At 45.9% G+C, this 17029-nt stretch overlaps 3 protein-coding genes across 3 annotated transcripts in view; 1 reads left to right on the forward strand and 2 right to left on the reverse strand.

The window, feature by feature from the left end:
* LOC119174847 (sodium-dependent nutrient amino acid transporter 1) overlaps positions 1 to 1302 on the reverse strand; it is a 31615-nt gene extending 30313 nt beyond the window's left edge. The window contains exon 1 of the mRNA XM_037425951.2: positions 385 to 1302. Within this exon, the coding sequence (XP_037281848.2) occupies positions 385 to 408 (24 nt within the window). The 5' untranslated portion in view covers positions 409 to 1302. The remainder of the gene's footprint in view (positions 1 to 384) is intronic.
* Positions 1303 to 7834: 6532 nt separating this feature from the next.
* LOC142817704 (uncharacterized) lies at positions 7835 to 13178 on the forward strand. The gene is made up of 2 exons (XM_075895064.1): positions 7835 to 8147; positions 12710 to 13178. The coding sequence occupies exons 1-2, from the start codon at positions 8021 to 8023 to the stop codon at positions 13099 to 13101; spliced, it is 519 nt and encodes a 172-aa protein (XP_075751179.1). The 5' UTR covers positions 7835 to 8020; the 3' UTR covers positions 13102 to 13178.
* A 1566-nt stretch (positions 13179 to 14744) lies between these two features.
* Positions 14745 to 17029, reverse strand: part of LOC119174846 (sodium-dependent nutrient amino acid transporter 1) — a 47747-nt gene continuing 45462 nt past the window's right edge. Inside the window, exons 13-14 of the mRNA XM_075894294.1 lie at positions 16972 to 17029; positions 14745 to 15109 (exon numbers count right to left, since the gene is read on the reverse strand). The exon at positions 16972 to 17029 is cut by the window's right edge and continues 101 nt beyond it. Coding sequence (XP_075750409.1) covers positions 14948 to 15109; positions 16972 to 17029 — 220 coding nt within the window. The 3' untranslated portion in view covers positions 14745 to 14947. The remainder of the gene's footprint in view (positions 15110 to 16971) is intronic.

Consider the following 17029-nt stretch of genomic DNA (forward strand, 5'->3'; position numbering starts at 1 on the left):
ACAGTATCATCCGAAAGCTTTGCGTACCCACTCGCACATTGCTGTCACCAATACACATGCATCGGGCACGAGTAATCTTTCGAATATAGCGCGTACAAAAAGGAAACCCAAGGACCGTATGCTACCCAATTTCTGACTCTTTATTATTAAAATCAATCCATGTCTGAAAAATATATGTACAATTTCAACCGTTGCATGGTAACGTGCCGATACGACGCTCTCCGTATTCCAATTCACTCCGCTAAGCTGATCCAGCTTCGCTCTGAAAGTGGATCAAAACCGGGACAGGTCGCAATTACGCGATCATGACAGGAAATGCTACAGAAGGGCCATCTCGGCAAATGCTTACGGCATATGGTCAAAGAATAATCATATTTCACTCACCTGAAGTTCCCACTTGTCCCGCATGCTGACGCCGCCCGGTTGAACGGTCTTCGGTCACTCCTTGAATGGGCCACCTGCCGAGAAGTCTCACCCGATAGCCAGTAGCGATGGGTGCCCGACAGCGCTCGCTATTTCACCTCGCATCTCCAAATACTCCAACGCACCGATACGGAATCCGTGGTCGCTTAGTTAACTTCCGCAATGGCCTCGCGCCGATAACGGCTATCTCGGTTAATTTGTCGTTCCTTTCTTTTTCGCTTCTTTCCCGCACTCGCCGTGGACCGATCCGGTTGATTTAACGCTGCCGCACCTTCTCCGCGAACTCGACAACGTCACGCGACGGGACAAATCCGCGCTTGATACAACCACCCGCCGAGAACGAGTCCGGCTTGCAGCGACGATCGGGAAAAAAGAGAAACCGCTCGAAGTAAGCGCGCGCGACGACAGATTCCGAATAAAGTATGCAGGCTGCTGCGCGGGGTGGGAACGCCTTGGCTGCCTTTTTGTCGAAAGGCCTTGCGTGCCGCTGCTTCGTTGGCTTTCGGACAGGTTTCTGTGCTTTCCGCTCGCGACGTGCGGATCAACGAAGAAAGGCGAGGGTTTGCGGTGACGGCACACGTGATCGCTACGAGCGCGAAAGTGATTGAGACGACCCTATTAGCGCTTACGCCTCGCCAGTCGAGCTGTCAGCACATGCTTCGGTGTTTACGTTTCTACTCCTTTACTTGGCAGACCTGGATCAGCTGTTAGTTCGCAAACAACGACATTCCTTCCCTTCCATTCGCTCGTCTGCCGCACTTCGCGAAAGACGCGGTCTAGAACGGTTGGCTGCACTCTCTCTCTCCTTCGCGGGTTAATGTAGGTCGCCGCGCCGCTCTGTCAGCTTTCCGCGCGATCGTCGCTGCCAGTCGGCGTGCAATGCATCTTTTCTGCAGCGGCCGGCCGCCCGCTGCAATGAAGACACGTTTTCCTCTCCCACTTTTTTCCCCAGCTTCTTTGCGGGTGCTTCCCATCCTCCTTTCTCTCTCTCTGCCACCCGTTTTTACCCTCTCACATACACACGCTTCTTTGGAGAGATGTAGATTACGGGAATCGACCTCGTTTCCTTCTCGGCGCGTTGTTTTTGGTCCGTAAGTTATTTCGTGACACGAAATGCCATCGTTTACCCTCGTCATCAAAGTTATGCGTGCGGGCGTGCGTGCATGGTTTCAGTAAACTGCGGAAATGACGAAGAGGAAATGCAACAAAGCGCGCGTGATATGCCTCGGAGTGGAAAAGAAAGGGTGAGGGCGCGCTTTCCACGCGAACGATTCGACGATTCCGCTTATCTCGACTGTTGTATCCTCATTGTGTTTGACCATGCACGGTTCGAACAAACGTAGAGTTACCTTCCTTCGATTTTTTTTTTTTTTTGTTTTTCGTCTTCCAAGTATAGCTCCGTTCTCATTTTAGCTCTGGTAACGTCCATGACGAAGAAAAATACGGATCCTGTTCCTCTTGCACGTTCGCGATTTCCACGAAAAAAGCGCGCGTACTGTTTTACTCTCGCAATGGCGCACTTCTCGGAGAAAACGCGTTGCCCATTTATGCTCACATTCTAGCGCAATTCGAAGGTTATCGCGCGTGCGTCAACCGGCCTAGCATGCCATGTATCCAAGTGGCACGTTTCGGAACAGTGAAAAAAAACGATATTTCGCATCCTTCTCGATCGTTGCCTGTTCCACGCTATACCACCCCTACGATCCACTCTTCGCCTTTTCTCTTGACTTTCAGCTTTCCATTCGTTGTGACCAAACGGAACACTTTGCAAGCTTTTATCTCCGCGTACGATTTCGAAACCGATAGGAAAGATATGGCAAAGTTTGCTTCACCTGAATGACTTCCTGACTTGCACAAGATATATTGGATGGTCGTGAAAGAGAAAATAAAATGGATCTTCCTCAGACAGGAGTGATCCTAGCTTAAAGTAGAGCAAAACGAGGAATGCTTGCCTGATACAACTCTCTCCATGACTGAACATTCGCCGCCATGACACTGTCGTTCTTGCTCGACGTTCACGCGATGACCTTCAGATCGCGCTCGACTGTGCCACTCAAAGGTAACGTTGGTCGACCGTATCAATGTATTTGAAGCTATAGATACTGCGGCCGTACGGTTGGTCAAAAGTGCACAGGTGGCAGCAGCGAGCCACGACTGCACGGGCTGGGGAAAATGATAATAATATTTATTTATTTATTTGATTGATTATTTATTTATTTTCAACATACTGTTAACCCCTTGCAGTTTTTTTAGAGGAGTAGGAGCAAAAATAAAAGCACAAAAAGCAGCCACGTCAAAAATAACGATACAATACAATTTGGTCGTAGCAGCGTTGATGAACAAGTGCAAGTTAAGAAGAAGGAAACTACATGCATATGTAAGGTGACAGCGGAAGCATTATTAATTTTATACAATCCTAAAAAAGGGGTAGAGAAAATTTTACACACTTGTAACAGTTGGTGTAAACACACACATTGGCAATCAACCCAATACAAGGGGGCAATCGTAAGATGAAAATACAGTGCATACTATGCTATCAGGCTTATTGTCGGATGCTTTGTATTTTGCTACATTTCTATAAAGCCATCAACTGTACGCTGTTCGGCTACGAGTTGGTCAAGGGCATTCCATTCTCGAATGCATCTAGGAAAAAAAAAGTATAATAGAATGTGTTGTTGTTGCACGAGTATTCTTGGAATATATAGCGTTTAACGTCCCAAGACCACCGTATTATGACGGGGGACGCCGTAGTGTAGGACTCCGGAAATTTCGACCCACTGGTGTTCTTAAATGCGCACTGGCATCGCACGTATACAGTACCCGGGCATCTGTCATTACGCCTCCATCGAAGTGCGACTGTCACTGCTGGGGTCGAACCGGCGACCTTCGAGTCCGCAGCCGAGCACTGTAGCCACTGTTGCACCGAGGCGCAGCTGCAGCATGGACTCCACGAAGGTATAAGTTAGGACGGAGAACATTTCGCAATGTGGTAGAAGGATAACAACAAGGGGAAAGAGGTAGTTCAGGCACTCACAGGCAAAGCTTCGCCAGCCCTTTTGGTGATGATGATTCCTCGCACATTTGTGGCAGCAGCCCACAAAAGGCGATCGGCCAAGAACCGGGCGGCAGGATTTTTAAGTTAGTGAAATATGGATTTAAAAACCTCTAATGGAAATTAAGTTTATAAAATCAAATCAGAACTAATGAAATGAAAATACTGCACGAGCAAGTGGTCAGGCAATCAGATAGGCTCTCAACCGAAAATAGGAATAAGAATATAACAAGGTAATCGTTTTGTTTTCATTATGTACGCAAACACAGTAAAGCAAACCCCTCCTGTGACTACAACATAATATAATTCCTCCAAAAAAAAATATTACTGCAACAATTATTTGTAAACATTTCCCGTTATATGGGAAGCAGTCCTGCCTTTTTCTTTCTTTATCATATTCGCTGGTTTAGTTAATATTTAAAAGAAAATCACTAAGCCAATTTAGCAAACCCTCGGAGCCACCTCGCTGAATGCGTCATGACACGAAGTGATCCACATATCTTCGATTTATGGCCAATCTTCCGGCGCTGGAACATCTATCGTAGAAAGGAAGATACGAATATTCATTTTGAAAACGAGAATGAAAACGATGAAGTGGGTAACGCTCAAACACAACACAAAAACTAGTTTGTAGCCTGCATACCGTGACACGTATATACCCACTCTGGGGAATCGGCCAAGAGCGGGTGTGTGCCTGCAATTATCAGAACCTGTTCTTCTTTCTTTTGGGGCTTATATACTCTGGGGTTCAGCCATGGGGCTGTTTTATTTGCCGTTCAGGAATATATCGCTGCTACTAAACGAATCTCTTGCTAAATCGTGCGTGAACTACATACTTCATTACTGGCAAATCGTACTTCAAATCGTTAATTGATTAACTAGTGCACCTAAGAATGACAGAATGCGGAATTTATCGAGAAAATTCACTTTCAACTTGGCCAGTCCCTTCCGTTGGGTATGAGCCATGTCCGGAGGAAAACAACAACAGCAACAACAACTACTACAAAAAAACCCAAACGACGCTTTCTTAATAAACTGCTGGCTCCTTCGTCAATCGCTTATTCCTATTGCCAGCGTGATGGATGTGGCGATTCCGATGTGTTCTCGGAAGTAGCGCGACGTTACGTCCGAATTAGGCGTCAACCACCGTAAACGGTGACGACAACCGATCGAGCATCCCTGGTGGGCCGCGACTTTTTCTTACACCGTGGCCGCGACACAGATACGTGGAACAGCGCGACCTGGTAGTGACAAAAAAGAAAAAAAAATATGGCGCGCGTGGCTGCCCTCACCGCGGGAAGCTATCGCGAGCGCCGCGTCCCATAAATTACACAGCCGAGGACGACTGCATTGCATTACACGGTGAACAAAGATAGCGGCTATAATGACGTGCTATACTCGCCACCGCGTGTCGTCATTGTGAGGAGGTCAACAGTCGGTGAGCGATATCCTTGACACGAATAGATCGGTGAATGAAGCGCAACCGTCCCGATCGACAAGGAGAACCACAGTGTCCTACGGGGATCAACGGTTGTACCGTTTTACAGCGAAACCCGGCGTATACAAGATTTTCCGGACGCGCTCAAGCGCCACCATGTTGGACTGATAACGTTGCAGTTTAGCCCCGCCGCAGTGGTCTAGTGGCTAAGGTACTCGGCTGCTGACCCGCAGGTCGCGGGTTCAAATCCCGGCTGCGGTGGCTGCATTTCCAATCGAGGCGGAAATGCTGTAGGCCCGTGTGCTCAGATTCGGGTGCACGTTAAAGAACCCCAGGTGGTCGAAATTTCCAGAGCCCTCCACTACGGCGTCTCTCTTAATCATATAGTGCTTTTGGGACGTTAAACCCAACATATCAATCAACGTTGCAGTTTAGTATTCGTATCAAATGAACGAACAGCGCTACGGTGAACTCACACGCTCGAAATCGCTTTGCCGGCACGTTCAACGTTTTATGACCACGGTTATTTGATATAGTGAAATAGAAAATCTACAAAACAAACGCTTATAAGTCCAAGATGGCAGCGCCCATGAGTCGAAAAGAAAATCGTCCATAGCTGTTGATAGCTTGCACGCGACGTCATGGATGCACAACATGACTCCATCATGGCGGCTTAGATGAAGTCAAGACAGTATAATCCCCCGCGATTAACATGCTTCAGAGTGCTAACGACATCGTCGGAACGTTAAAGGGCTTCTGGGGATCAATAGCGAAGGTACTATAGCATGTGATCGGTATATACCAATAACGCTAACGTGACATCACAAAGTTCGTGTTTCACCATGTAAGTACTCCAACGTGGATGTTTCAGGGACGAACATGCAAGCTATCTATAATCAGTTTTAGCAATCAACTGCAACGCTGTGGAAGCTAGCAAAACTTGTTTCAGTCATTGCGTTGGCACCAAGAAATAGTTATGGGATTTTACCTCTATGAAGGATTTTTTTAAATTTTAGATTGATTAACAATCGCAGGCGGCTTAGAAATGAGCCAACCCCTCTATTTATGTGGTAGTCAATAGGTCTTTATGAACAGCTTAGAGTATCTTTGTTTTTATTATCGTGGCTTCCGCAATTGGTTACGGCAGCACACCGCTCGAGCAAATCACGGAGGCCACGTTTACAACGACGCAATCCAGGAGGCGAGACGCGCGGACCTGCACATTTCGCTGAGCAAACTTCTTGGATAGCTTCCACGGCGTTTCAGCTGACGTATGCATGTATAGGTATACTGTCGGATCGTGCCCACCAACAAAAGGCACGTAGCACAAGTTTCGCGTAACTGATTAGCTCAACTAATCCAGCGTTTGTGCACCATTAGAAAAAGCATAAAAATGTGTGACTTTGCCAACATGAAAACGACGTGGACAATATTGCATCGAAAACCAACACCATTTGCGTAAGAATCAAACTCCACGCAAATTTTCTACCTTAGAAACAGCTGGATTTTGTATCATGTATACAGGATTTGACTTTGAGACTGCCCTTGGCCGCCGTTGTGGATATGATATGCTTTTGCGCTGGAGAAGCACTGGGATTTTTTTAGTGTATACGTATCTTTATTCAATCAATATTGCCAATAATGGTAATATGTAAATTTAAATTTACCACTCCAATATTCACTCAGCCAGACCCATCATATCATTCACAGCTTCGCTGTCTTCTTTCCTCGTAGTGGTGCAAGGGCCCTGCATTTTTTGTCATTAACTTATCTATTACCATTGTCTGTATTATACCAATCAGTTCTGCAAAATCTCGCAAGATGGAGGTAAGTTCATGAAAGACAAGATTGCATGCAGCCCGATAGATAGCAGAACGCAGTTGTACAAAGGGGTATATACCCCGGTAAGAATGTTTCAGGACGCATCCCAAACGAGGCAGAAGATTAAGTCTTGTTTAACCCGATAACTGGGAAGGGTGAAGCAGAAAACAACGAATTTCGTAAAAAAATAAACTTTTTGGTGGTACGTCACAAAACTTCAGTCAGAGGGGACCTAAAAAAAATTCTGCGCAAAATATCTGCAACGTGGACTACTGTTAGCGTGCGCATTTATAAATCTAGAAGTGCACCGTTACCTTTCGCCCCCAACGCATTGCAGGGGAATGAACCCGCAACCTCGCGCTATAGGGAATAAATTTTTTAATCGAAACTAAATAGCAATCCCGACATGCACAATTCGCTACACTGGAGGTTGAGTGCTCCCCATAGGCGAACGCACCGAGGGAGGGGGGGGGGGGGGTCAGAAGAGGTGGCCGATCCCCCTGTTCAGCCAAGAGGGTGAGGGGGCACAAAATCAGTTCGATACATTGACATAACAGGGGGGGGGGGGATACTTTTGGAGGTCTGCTTTTAATTGAATCAGCTGAAGAGCCAATCATCCAGCTTCCTGAACATCACTGTTAGATCAGCTTCCCATGATGCTTCACTGCAGCCCATGAACCCTGCGCACGCCCAACGTTACTAGTATAAGCTAGTAACGTTGGCACACGCCCAACGGCGCATGCCTACAGTGCTACCCACCTCCGATGTAGGCTCCCCATTATACCCATACTTATTAGCGAGTGAAAAATGAGAGAGACGTGACGGCGATCGACTTTGCCGTGCAGTTTTATCGCCCCTTTATTTGGAAGGCCAAGTGGATCGCCGCCAACTGCAGCGTCCGTACCAACACTAGCGTGAGCGCGTTCTTTTATAGCTCACGCTTCGAACTCTGCACGAGCTGCGCAAGAAGAGTGGCGCGGTTACTAGCAAATGATGATGATGATGATGATCAACGATGATTAAGATGGCACTACACCATCATTCATTCGGCTGGACTAGGTGCCTAGGTGTTCTTGATCAGCGCCCCACGCCGAATAAAGATGTCATAACGTTTCAGCGATCACAGTCTTCTGATGAGGATAAATATCCAAACGAATATAGACTGCGTCTTGGACAAACATGTCGTAGTGGGTATGATCCATCGATAAGGGACAAGGACAAGACCTGACCGTTGGTTCGACGGTGTTCAACATTGACCCCTGTCCACCACCCATTTGGCAGGTTCCATGGCTGTACCGGCTACATCGTACGACCACGGCCCGCGCATTCAATCGTCCCGTTCTGGGATATGTGGCAAGGTCCTCGGCACCGCCGTGGGCCTTGTCCTCGGCTCCCTTTTGCTGGTACTCATGGGTGCGTAGGCATGCCTATTACTCTTGCTTTCTATCTACTCTTATATCATCTTTACTTCCTTCTTCCCGTCCCTAAATGCGCTGATCCGTGTTGCCCCCACCATGGAAGGAAGAAAATAATGCCCTTTTTATTTCATCCTCTTTCGTAAACCACTCGCTCTCTCTTTCCCTAAAAGATTGATGGCCCCCCTAATCCTTAACTTGGGGGTGTGATGGTGGCACTCGCTACTCAACCTGGTGTGCATTAGAGCACTGCACGGGCCCGGGCCAGCCCGAAAGCCAGGACACGGCCAGACCCACGGGCCGTATCGGGCCGGGTGAGGCATTGTTGGATCGGACCAGGGCCGGGCTCGGGCATATGAGCTTCGGGCTTGGGTCGGGCCCGGGCCTGAGTCAGGCCCGTATCAGGCCAACTAATAATTACGGCAGTGATTAGAGAAATTAAAACAGTTAACTCTTCACAAACTTTAAAACGACCAACTTTTCATTGAGGGTGTTTTCGAAGTGAATTGTATATGCGCTGTTTGGTGCGTCGATTTCGGTTTCGCCAGCTAAATTAGCCAGATTTCATCGCTCAGTGACGATTACCACTTGCCGCCTTTCTGAAATTTTAAGATGGCTATACACTACTTGTACGAAGAACTTTAATTCGCCCATTTTACTCGACCAGCTATCTCGACCAATTAACTGTTAGTTGTTTTAATTTTTTTTAATTACTGAATTTACTGCCGTATCTTTTTTTACACATCAGAAGATGCATTCTGCCGAAGTAAAGGGAACACCGCAGGTGGGACACAGATGCCTTCTTTTCGTAGTTTTCAAATAATACTAGACCCATTTCTTAAAACGCCCCGCATATCAATATAATGGCGTGTCTACGTTGTTTGGCTTGTTGTTTTGTGGGGCTTAACATCCCGAAGCGGCCCAAGTTACGAAAGATGCTGTAGCTGAGAGTTTCGGCTAATTTAGATAAGCTGGAGTGCGGCATGCACTGAAATCGAAAAATACTTGCATGGCGTCTCCGTCGGTATGATACACGTTTTTTTTTTTTCGAGAAACTTGCACGTAGTAGATTTTTTCACTATTATTTATAGGTACCGTAAGAAAATATTTGCCAGGTGTTACTGCTGAAACAGCAATGGTACACTGCTAATGTTATAATTGAGAAGTATGTGCGCCCTGCTAACGAGAAAAAAAAATCGAGTATGCAAATACACTCGTATATATGCTCGCCAAGCCTTTCTCCGCCTGCGTACTTTGTAGAATCTTCAACGCTACTCGTCAGTCATGATGAACTCAGTAGCTGTTGTTGGTGCACTTGAACTGCGAGATGCGAAGTGGCTCATGACAGGCGCGCCAATCGATGGAAATGTTGCCATTTTTTTTTTTTTTTTGTGCTAGCAAGGCAGTTGCAAATATTTAACTCTTGGTAATTACTGAAAAATGTTAACGATTTAACTGGAATGTGCATCACTTAGAACAAGTGTTTGCTTATTTTTACAGACACCGTGCTTTTCGTATTTAGACAGTGATTGATAAGCGTCCTCCGAAGTGCAAGTGTTCTCGTGGCGCTCAAAAACGTGCAAGCACTCCGGCGGGGGAAGTAAGAGCTCTATATAAGGAAACTCATTATTATTATTTTGATTTGCTGCTGTACACCTTGAAACAGGGAGAGACGGTGGGGTATAGGCACGGGTGCATTGGCACTTCTCACCAAATAAACGTGCGATGGCTCTTGCGGCACCTGGAGTGCAGGAATTTTGCATCCCTTCAAACTTCTTTCCCCAAATTATGCCGTCTTTTGGGCATTAGCGGATAAGGGTAAGACACACCAAAGCTGGAAACATGAGCCCCTACTCATGTAAATAATTTAATGTATACGTTTGCACGCGCAGACACCAAGGAAAGACAAATTTCCTTGGTGGCTGCAGATGAGCAACCTGCTTTCGTCGCACAGTTTTGCAAGCTGCATAGCTGCAATAAAATTGTGTGTGTAGAAAAAGTGGGTAACGATTTAGAGTACTAGGTACTCTACTATGGGAGAGCTTAAAGCCATCCCGTGAGCGCTAACTTCTGTTTGTCCGCGGTAGCGATTCCATGTCAGAGAACTTTGTTCCATGACGAAGCCGAACAGCAATAAAGCTGTTTAGAAAACATTGGTTTACAGTATGTACAGAACACAAAGGCTTCATACCATTCCAGTAACAGGGCACATACATTTCGGCACATCTATGTATCGGGACCAACATCACTACGTTACAGTGAAGACATTTGCGCTAATATACATGACAATGTTGGCATACATGTACACAAGAACTCAATGCGATATGATGATACAATGGTATAACGATACAATAGTACCTATGCGCCATTATATACAAGTGTGCTAACTGGGTCAAATACGACGTGTCGTATACTCACGATTGCTCATACGCAGTTTTCTCATTGGCTCAGGTATTCTGGGTTCAACGTTTGCTCATTATGCCAAGGTCAGTTGTAAAGAAAAGCTGATTTTTATAGATCGACACTTTCGCACTAAGTGTGTCTGTTCTTTTGTTTTTTTTTTATACAAAGGTGTAATAAAAAGATTATTTTATTTGGACCGGACGTGTTTCGTCTTACTGAGAAATCAGTCAGATTAACTTTCACCTCTCCAGAAAACACGAACAAAATTTAAAAAAAAAAAAGATTAACGGCCAGTGGACCTGTAAAACGGCACGAGCTTATTACGCATGCGAAGCGGGAAAGTAGGGCTTCCCTGGCAACCCTCCTCCTCTCAATTTTGCGTCCTTTCTTTCCATTTGGGGACCTCACCAGTGACGTCATGAAAGAAATTTTCTGTTCATGATTTATTTCTAGTAGGATGCCCGGCAACCGCCAGCGGTAAAAGCGGCTCTGCCGCTGCCGGGAGCGAATACATGGGAGGTATATAGGGAGTTTGCGCCCCGTGGAAGCCCTCTCAGAATTCTCTAAAGCGTGTTTTTTCTTTAATTTCGTGGCGTAATAAATTACGCTTGCAGGAAACTTGTCACATTCACTCGACGAACCCAGATTTCATGTAGTCTATGTAGACTCAACTTATAAATATCCGCCATTTTTTTCTAATTGATGGGTGTAGTATATTTTGTAGTCAATCTCTGAAATTAAATACACAAGATTTTGTTATCATCACTGCTACATGGTGCAGCCCAATTATATTTAATTACCCTGCCAATATTCTCCAGAAGTCATATGGGCGTACTTAACCAAAAGTACAAAGATTATACCAGTTGAATTCATGACTCTCAAAAAAGTTCTCAAGACAGTCTGTGAAATATCTTGTTTGTGGCAAGTATACAGTTACCAAATATTGAAAAGTGCCTCGTTTCTGCTCCAGGCGTCATAGGTTGAAACGGGCCGGGCTCGGGCGGACCGTAGCATGAAGTTTTCGGGCCGGGCCAGGCTCGGGCCAGGCAGGGATCGGGCCGGAAAAAATCGGCCCGTGCAGTGCTCACTGTGCATTACTTGGAGTTAACTTCTTCTTTCGTCGTAGTGCTGAAGCGGATCTCGCAGGCCACGTAGAAAGGAGTGCGTGGTTCATATCTGCTCCGCCAAGTGCCACAACGATCACAATTGCTCACACGAAAACCGTCTGCCCTTTCTATGAACTCGTTCAATTAATTTTCATTAAGTGTGACGACAGTTCATTAGACCTTACCTTAATTTCAAGTTAAGAATCAAACTTGACTTTAACTACAACCGTCGACGTCGTAACAGTTTAACTTGAAGACTGTGACGTGAAGACTGTGAAGACTTGAAGACTGAGTTTAACTTGAAGACTAAACTTGAAGTTTTAGAACAACCGAAAGTATAGCGCTGGACCGGAAGTTCTTAGAAGACGAATAAGTGTTTCGCTAGCAATTAGCGCCACGAAACATGAGGGCTCGTATTTCACGTGTCAAAACTACGATATATGGATATCAGGCCTGCCGTTGTAGCGAAAGTTTGGATCGATTCTGGTCAGCTGTGGTTCGTTAACGTGCCGCTAAAGTAAGTAGTCGAGCGTTCATCAATTTTCGCCATCAACGAAATGCGCCACCACGGTCGGAAATCCAACCCGCATCGTCCAAATCATGAAACACCTTACCTGTTAATCGCTAATACAGCGTGTCGCTACAACCTATGAAAAGAAATACAATGAAGTCGAGGCAAGCATAGTGGTTTTTTTTTTGTTGTGTTTTATCCGCGATGCAACGGTTATAACCTAAATCGAAAAGAATTGACGCTGATGAAAAAGCACTCTTTCCGTATAGGTGGGATTCTATCCCACAACCATTGAACTACTTGCACGATGCTCTACCGTTTGAGGTACGACGGACGTCGTAATCGATACACTGCAGATAAAAGCAACAAGTAATGTGAAAGTCTTCCTCAGCTCAATAATCCGTTGGTTTCGTTAGTTGTGTCTAACAATGAAAGGAGCCATTGATCTACTCCTTCCATATGCGTTGGTTGGCCCGTCTCTTAGGCGAGTCTCCTCTTACTATAACGAACGATGACACAATATATTCAACTCTCCCGCAGGGATGATCGCCAGCATGGACGCGTTCATGCCCAGCAACGGAATCTACCGCAACGTCAGCCACACCAACATGGGCGTTCTCGGGACCATGATGACGCTCGTAGTGAAGAACGTCGCCGATCGCTACTGGAATTCCGCCGAACGCGTCGAAGACGCCCGCACCACCGACCACAACGAGTTTTCCCTGCTGCTCATCCGAAACAGGTCGCTGGCATTCCACGAGGAACTGCGTGGACAGGTGGGCGAGCAACTTTCACCCGGGCTTGGCAACGGCTCGATTGATGTGCCGACCGTCGAGGTTCCCGGAGTGGGACTGGCGGTTAGTCAGGGCTTCGGGAGCCGGAATGTTTCGATTAAAGCGGTGCGTAAATTGCGGCGGAAGCGCAAACGTTAAAGACCAACTCGCGTAGATAGTTGTCGACTGGCGGAGTGCGCTGTGATGCTGCGCATCATAATACCAAGACGGATAAAGATAACGGGAAAAAGTTATGTTTGTTTTTCATCCATCCATTCAACCATCCATCCGTCCATCTGGTGGATTCACCCACCCGCCTGCCTGCCTGCTGTCTCTCTTGTTTCCTTTGTTTTGTTTGTCATTTGTTTGCTTGCTTGTTTCTTTGTGTTGCTTACTAACACCAAATTTACTAATACACTCGTAGAAATCGCGCTATCCCGCGATTGGCCCACAATTCAATCGGGAAGAAAGTTTCATTGTGGAACCGACATATATTTTCTGTTGTTTTTTTTTTTGTGAAGGTGTTGGATGCATTGAAGCAACAAAAGAGATACGCGAAGCCTATGTTATTCATAATCATTTACGGTAATCTTTTTTTGTAAGATCCAGTATTGGTTTTGCCTCCCCGTAGATGTGTGTGCAATGACGCTGCGGCACGCAAAATGGTCATGAGGGAGCAGAACATCATGACATGTCCTCTTCCTGTTCACTTGATCATTCGATATACTGGTCATCGAACACTGTAACGACAACTGCATTATAGACGAGGGTACGTTCTTGCAGGAGCGTAACGGCTTCATATCCGGCATTGAAAAAAACGTTTTACGACAGAACTGTTTCGCAGTAAGTATCATTCAGTAGTTGCATACAGATCAATGGCGGATACCACAGCCAACACAAAGTCAAACTTACGAACGAAAACGAAGGCTTCGTAAACTAGGCTCTTGGATTTAGTGCTTCATCGTGACCATAAAGATTTCCCTAAATATGCACTACAGATATAATCTGGCGCAAGATGGGGGTTGAAACGCATGGCGCTTCAGTCAGCACAGCAATGATGGGTAGTACATGGATTTGAGTAGGCTTCCTTCTTTAGGCTCCTTTTGACATCGCGTGTCCTGCTGCCGCTCTGTGCCGTGACGAGGTTCACGAAGGCCAGCAAACATTCAGCAATTTCCTTTCACCATATAGGCTCTTTTAGATTTGGCAGCTCATGAAACTCGGAACGATCCATCCTTCCATCCGAAACAAAAGCCAGAACACAACAATAAACAAAGCCACAGGTATCTTCAAAGCCTCAGTCACGAAGACAAGACACATACTTGTGCTACCCCGTCATTCCCCAAGTTATTCAACCATAAGAGTTGCGGAACTCCCCGCATATTCCATGCAGTGAAATTTGAAATCATAATTGGCCGAAATTTTGTGTGGGGGGGTGGGGGGGGGGGGGGTCTATTGACCCTCTTTATCATGTGTACGTAGCGCAGAACGTGATCGCCGCCGCATTCTTCTAAATATCATAACCGAGCATGGAGTAGCGGCGTGTTTGTGTTTTGCATTGCTACTCACAGAAAGAGCAACAGTCTGCAGGCTTCCGCAAAATGAATCTCGGTACTCAATTTCGCCACACGTGGAGAAATTCAGTTCCGAGATCCATTCTGCCGGAACTCAATTTTTCCACATGTGGCGAAATTGGTACACCTGCATCATTCACTTGGTGACTAATTGAAGACATCTGCGTCATCCCCGTGGTGGTTGAACGATGGTAGCCAGGGTTTCCTCTAGTAAATGTTGTAGGGAACTTTATGGTCGTGACCACTTTTATGTTCGTCATTACGTGTTGACAACTGAGCCCTTGTGAAAAACGAAACCAAATCCAGTCAGCACCAAAGCACCGACTATCCAGCGCAAGATTGGTTGTACCAAAGTACGCAGTCCGTCAACTGAGGTGAGTGCGCTTGCTGTCACAGTCTTGCGGACGCTTCATAGTCAGCATAAGTGCAGCTCAGTCGACTTGAAATGCATAGTTCGTGTGTTCGCTGGCAGTTCTCACATCGGGATTGAGAGGAAATTCGCGCGAGCTCGCCTTCCACAACAACCAGTCTCGCTTCACGTCGGTGTCTCTGGGTCCAAACGTTTCGGATGCCGCGAACGTGGTCTTGAATTTCTGCAATATAAAAGCCAGAAATTAATCATCCATCCACTAGTTCAAGTTCACTATGGGTCTTTTAGACAAAAGCGGGGTGCCTCGTTTCTGTATTGTGGTACCGGAGTACAAAGAACGACTGTCGCTGACGTCACTGCCTCAATATTTCGGGCGGGTAACACACATCTCCAACAGCCCAGAGGGTATCATGTCGGCGCAACGGGAGCCTTCGTCGAAAATTTACCCACCTGAAAGTGCTGTATACGAAGTGTACAATGTATACGAAGTGTGCGAAGTGTACAAAGCCTCTGTGAATGGTACCTTATAAAAAGCATGATTGCTGGCAGCCCTCCTGGTATTTTGCTGCCACGCTACTTTTTATTTGTGACTAAAGTATTAAATGTGAAAATTTGGTCCTCGTGTTTATGGATTTTTTTTTTAGAATGGGATAAAGCATATACATAACTATCAATCCAAAGTAGTGAGTAAATCTAAGTATTGAAGCCAAATTTTCAGAGTGTTAATCCATCAGGACGATTTCCTTTCGTTACAGCTGCGTGCCTTCGTGATTCGATATCTACGAACTCACGGTACAATTACACGCAAAAAAAAAAAAAAATCGCCTGTACGTTGCGTTTAGGAATTGTGTCGCCACCTATCGAGTACGTATGAGAACAAAGAAAAGTCCTTGCAATATTTCGGCGCTAGATGGGGATACTGCGCGAAACTCCGCAATCTTTCAGCCGTGCTTGCCACCGGCCGGCCGTAGAGTTAATATACGGCCGCCTATACGGCCGTACAATCCTGAATGCACCGGTTTTGTCCGTACAGGCTTAACCATTTCCACACCCATTCGCCATCAATAAAGTTTATTCCCACTGCTCCTCATAAAGCACCGTTAAAACGTTTAACCACTGGGTTACACACGTAGTAAAATAAAATAACGAACTCTAGCTTCATTTCTGCAAGTCTGCTTGCATACTGTTATTACAAGTTTACAAATGCAACTCAACCTTTGTACGTTAGCCCCTAAATACTGTCACCTTCTGTTGAAAAAAAAAATAACACTCCGTACATACGGTCAAATAACAGCAAGGCTAAAACGTGTGGTCCCGGTGCTCATCAGTGTGTTAATCTCAAGCGTTCATCAAAAGCTTTTCCAAATATTCTTTACGTCTCTCCAGAATATTTCATTGTTGTTTGCTGCTCGTGCGTTCCCTTCTTCGTTTTTACTGGACCAGTGGTTAGCAGTCGGATTTGCCCAGTGTCTGGGGCACATTAGTTTATGCCCGCGGACAACTTCATTTTAGTGAATCAGTGGTGAATAATAAAGCTTGTCCAGTTTCCACGGCACTACGCTCTAGGAGCTTTTACGTACATTGGAATGACGAATTTTCATTTGGCGCAGCCATACACATCTTCACTGTTTAAAAAAAGTTCACGCATATCGATGAAGTGAATGCTGATGATGGAGTGAAGCAGTATGTATCAAATAATGAATCGTAGCGCTCGATTTTGTGCTGGTTTGCAATTCTATTTTGTACATGTTAAATTTTGTTTTATCATAAGCTTTGATTGTTTGGGGGGGGGGGGGGTAAATGTTGGTGTTTTTACGGTGTAGTGCCCTTTTATTTTATTTGTTCTGGTTAACAGCCTTTAGATAACCTTTTTGTTGTGCACAGACGTTTCGGTTCGTTCACATGCACCTTCGCTAGATCTGCTGTAGACGACGGCGACACACGGACATTATGCGTTGAGGTGCCCCGCCCCTGAAAAAGTGAGACATTCGAAGTGACAGTCGCAGATGATAAGATCGTTACTCGATCGCAAATGTAGAAATCGTATGCTATATACTAGCGGATCATGCTTGGTATATACGTCACCTCGAACGCGCCGGACCCGGGCGCTTTCACGAAAGCCACGGCCATCCATAGCCCAATC

The sequence above is a fragment of the Rhipicephalus microplus genome, chromosome 5, assembly GCF_043290135.1.
Source record: "Rhipicephalus microplus isolate Deutch F79 chromosome 5, USDA_Rmic, whole genome shotgun sequence".
Taxonomy (NCBI): domain Eukaryota; kingdom Metazoa; phylum Arthropoda; class Arachnida; order Ixodida; family Ixodidae; genus Rhipicephalus; species Rhipicephalus microplus.

Coding starts and splice junctions, on each gene's coding strand:
- LOC142817704 (XM_075895064.1), top strand. CDS start 8,021: ATGGCTGTACCGGCTACATCGTACGACCACGGCCCGCGCATTCAATCG. Junction 8,148..12,709: donor CCTTTTGCTGGTACTCATGG/GTGCGTAGGCAT, acceptor ACTCTCCCGCAG/GGATGATCGCCAGCATGGAC.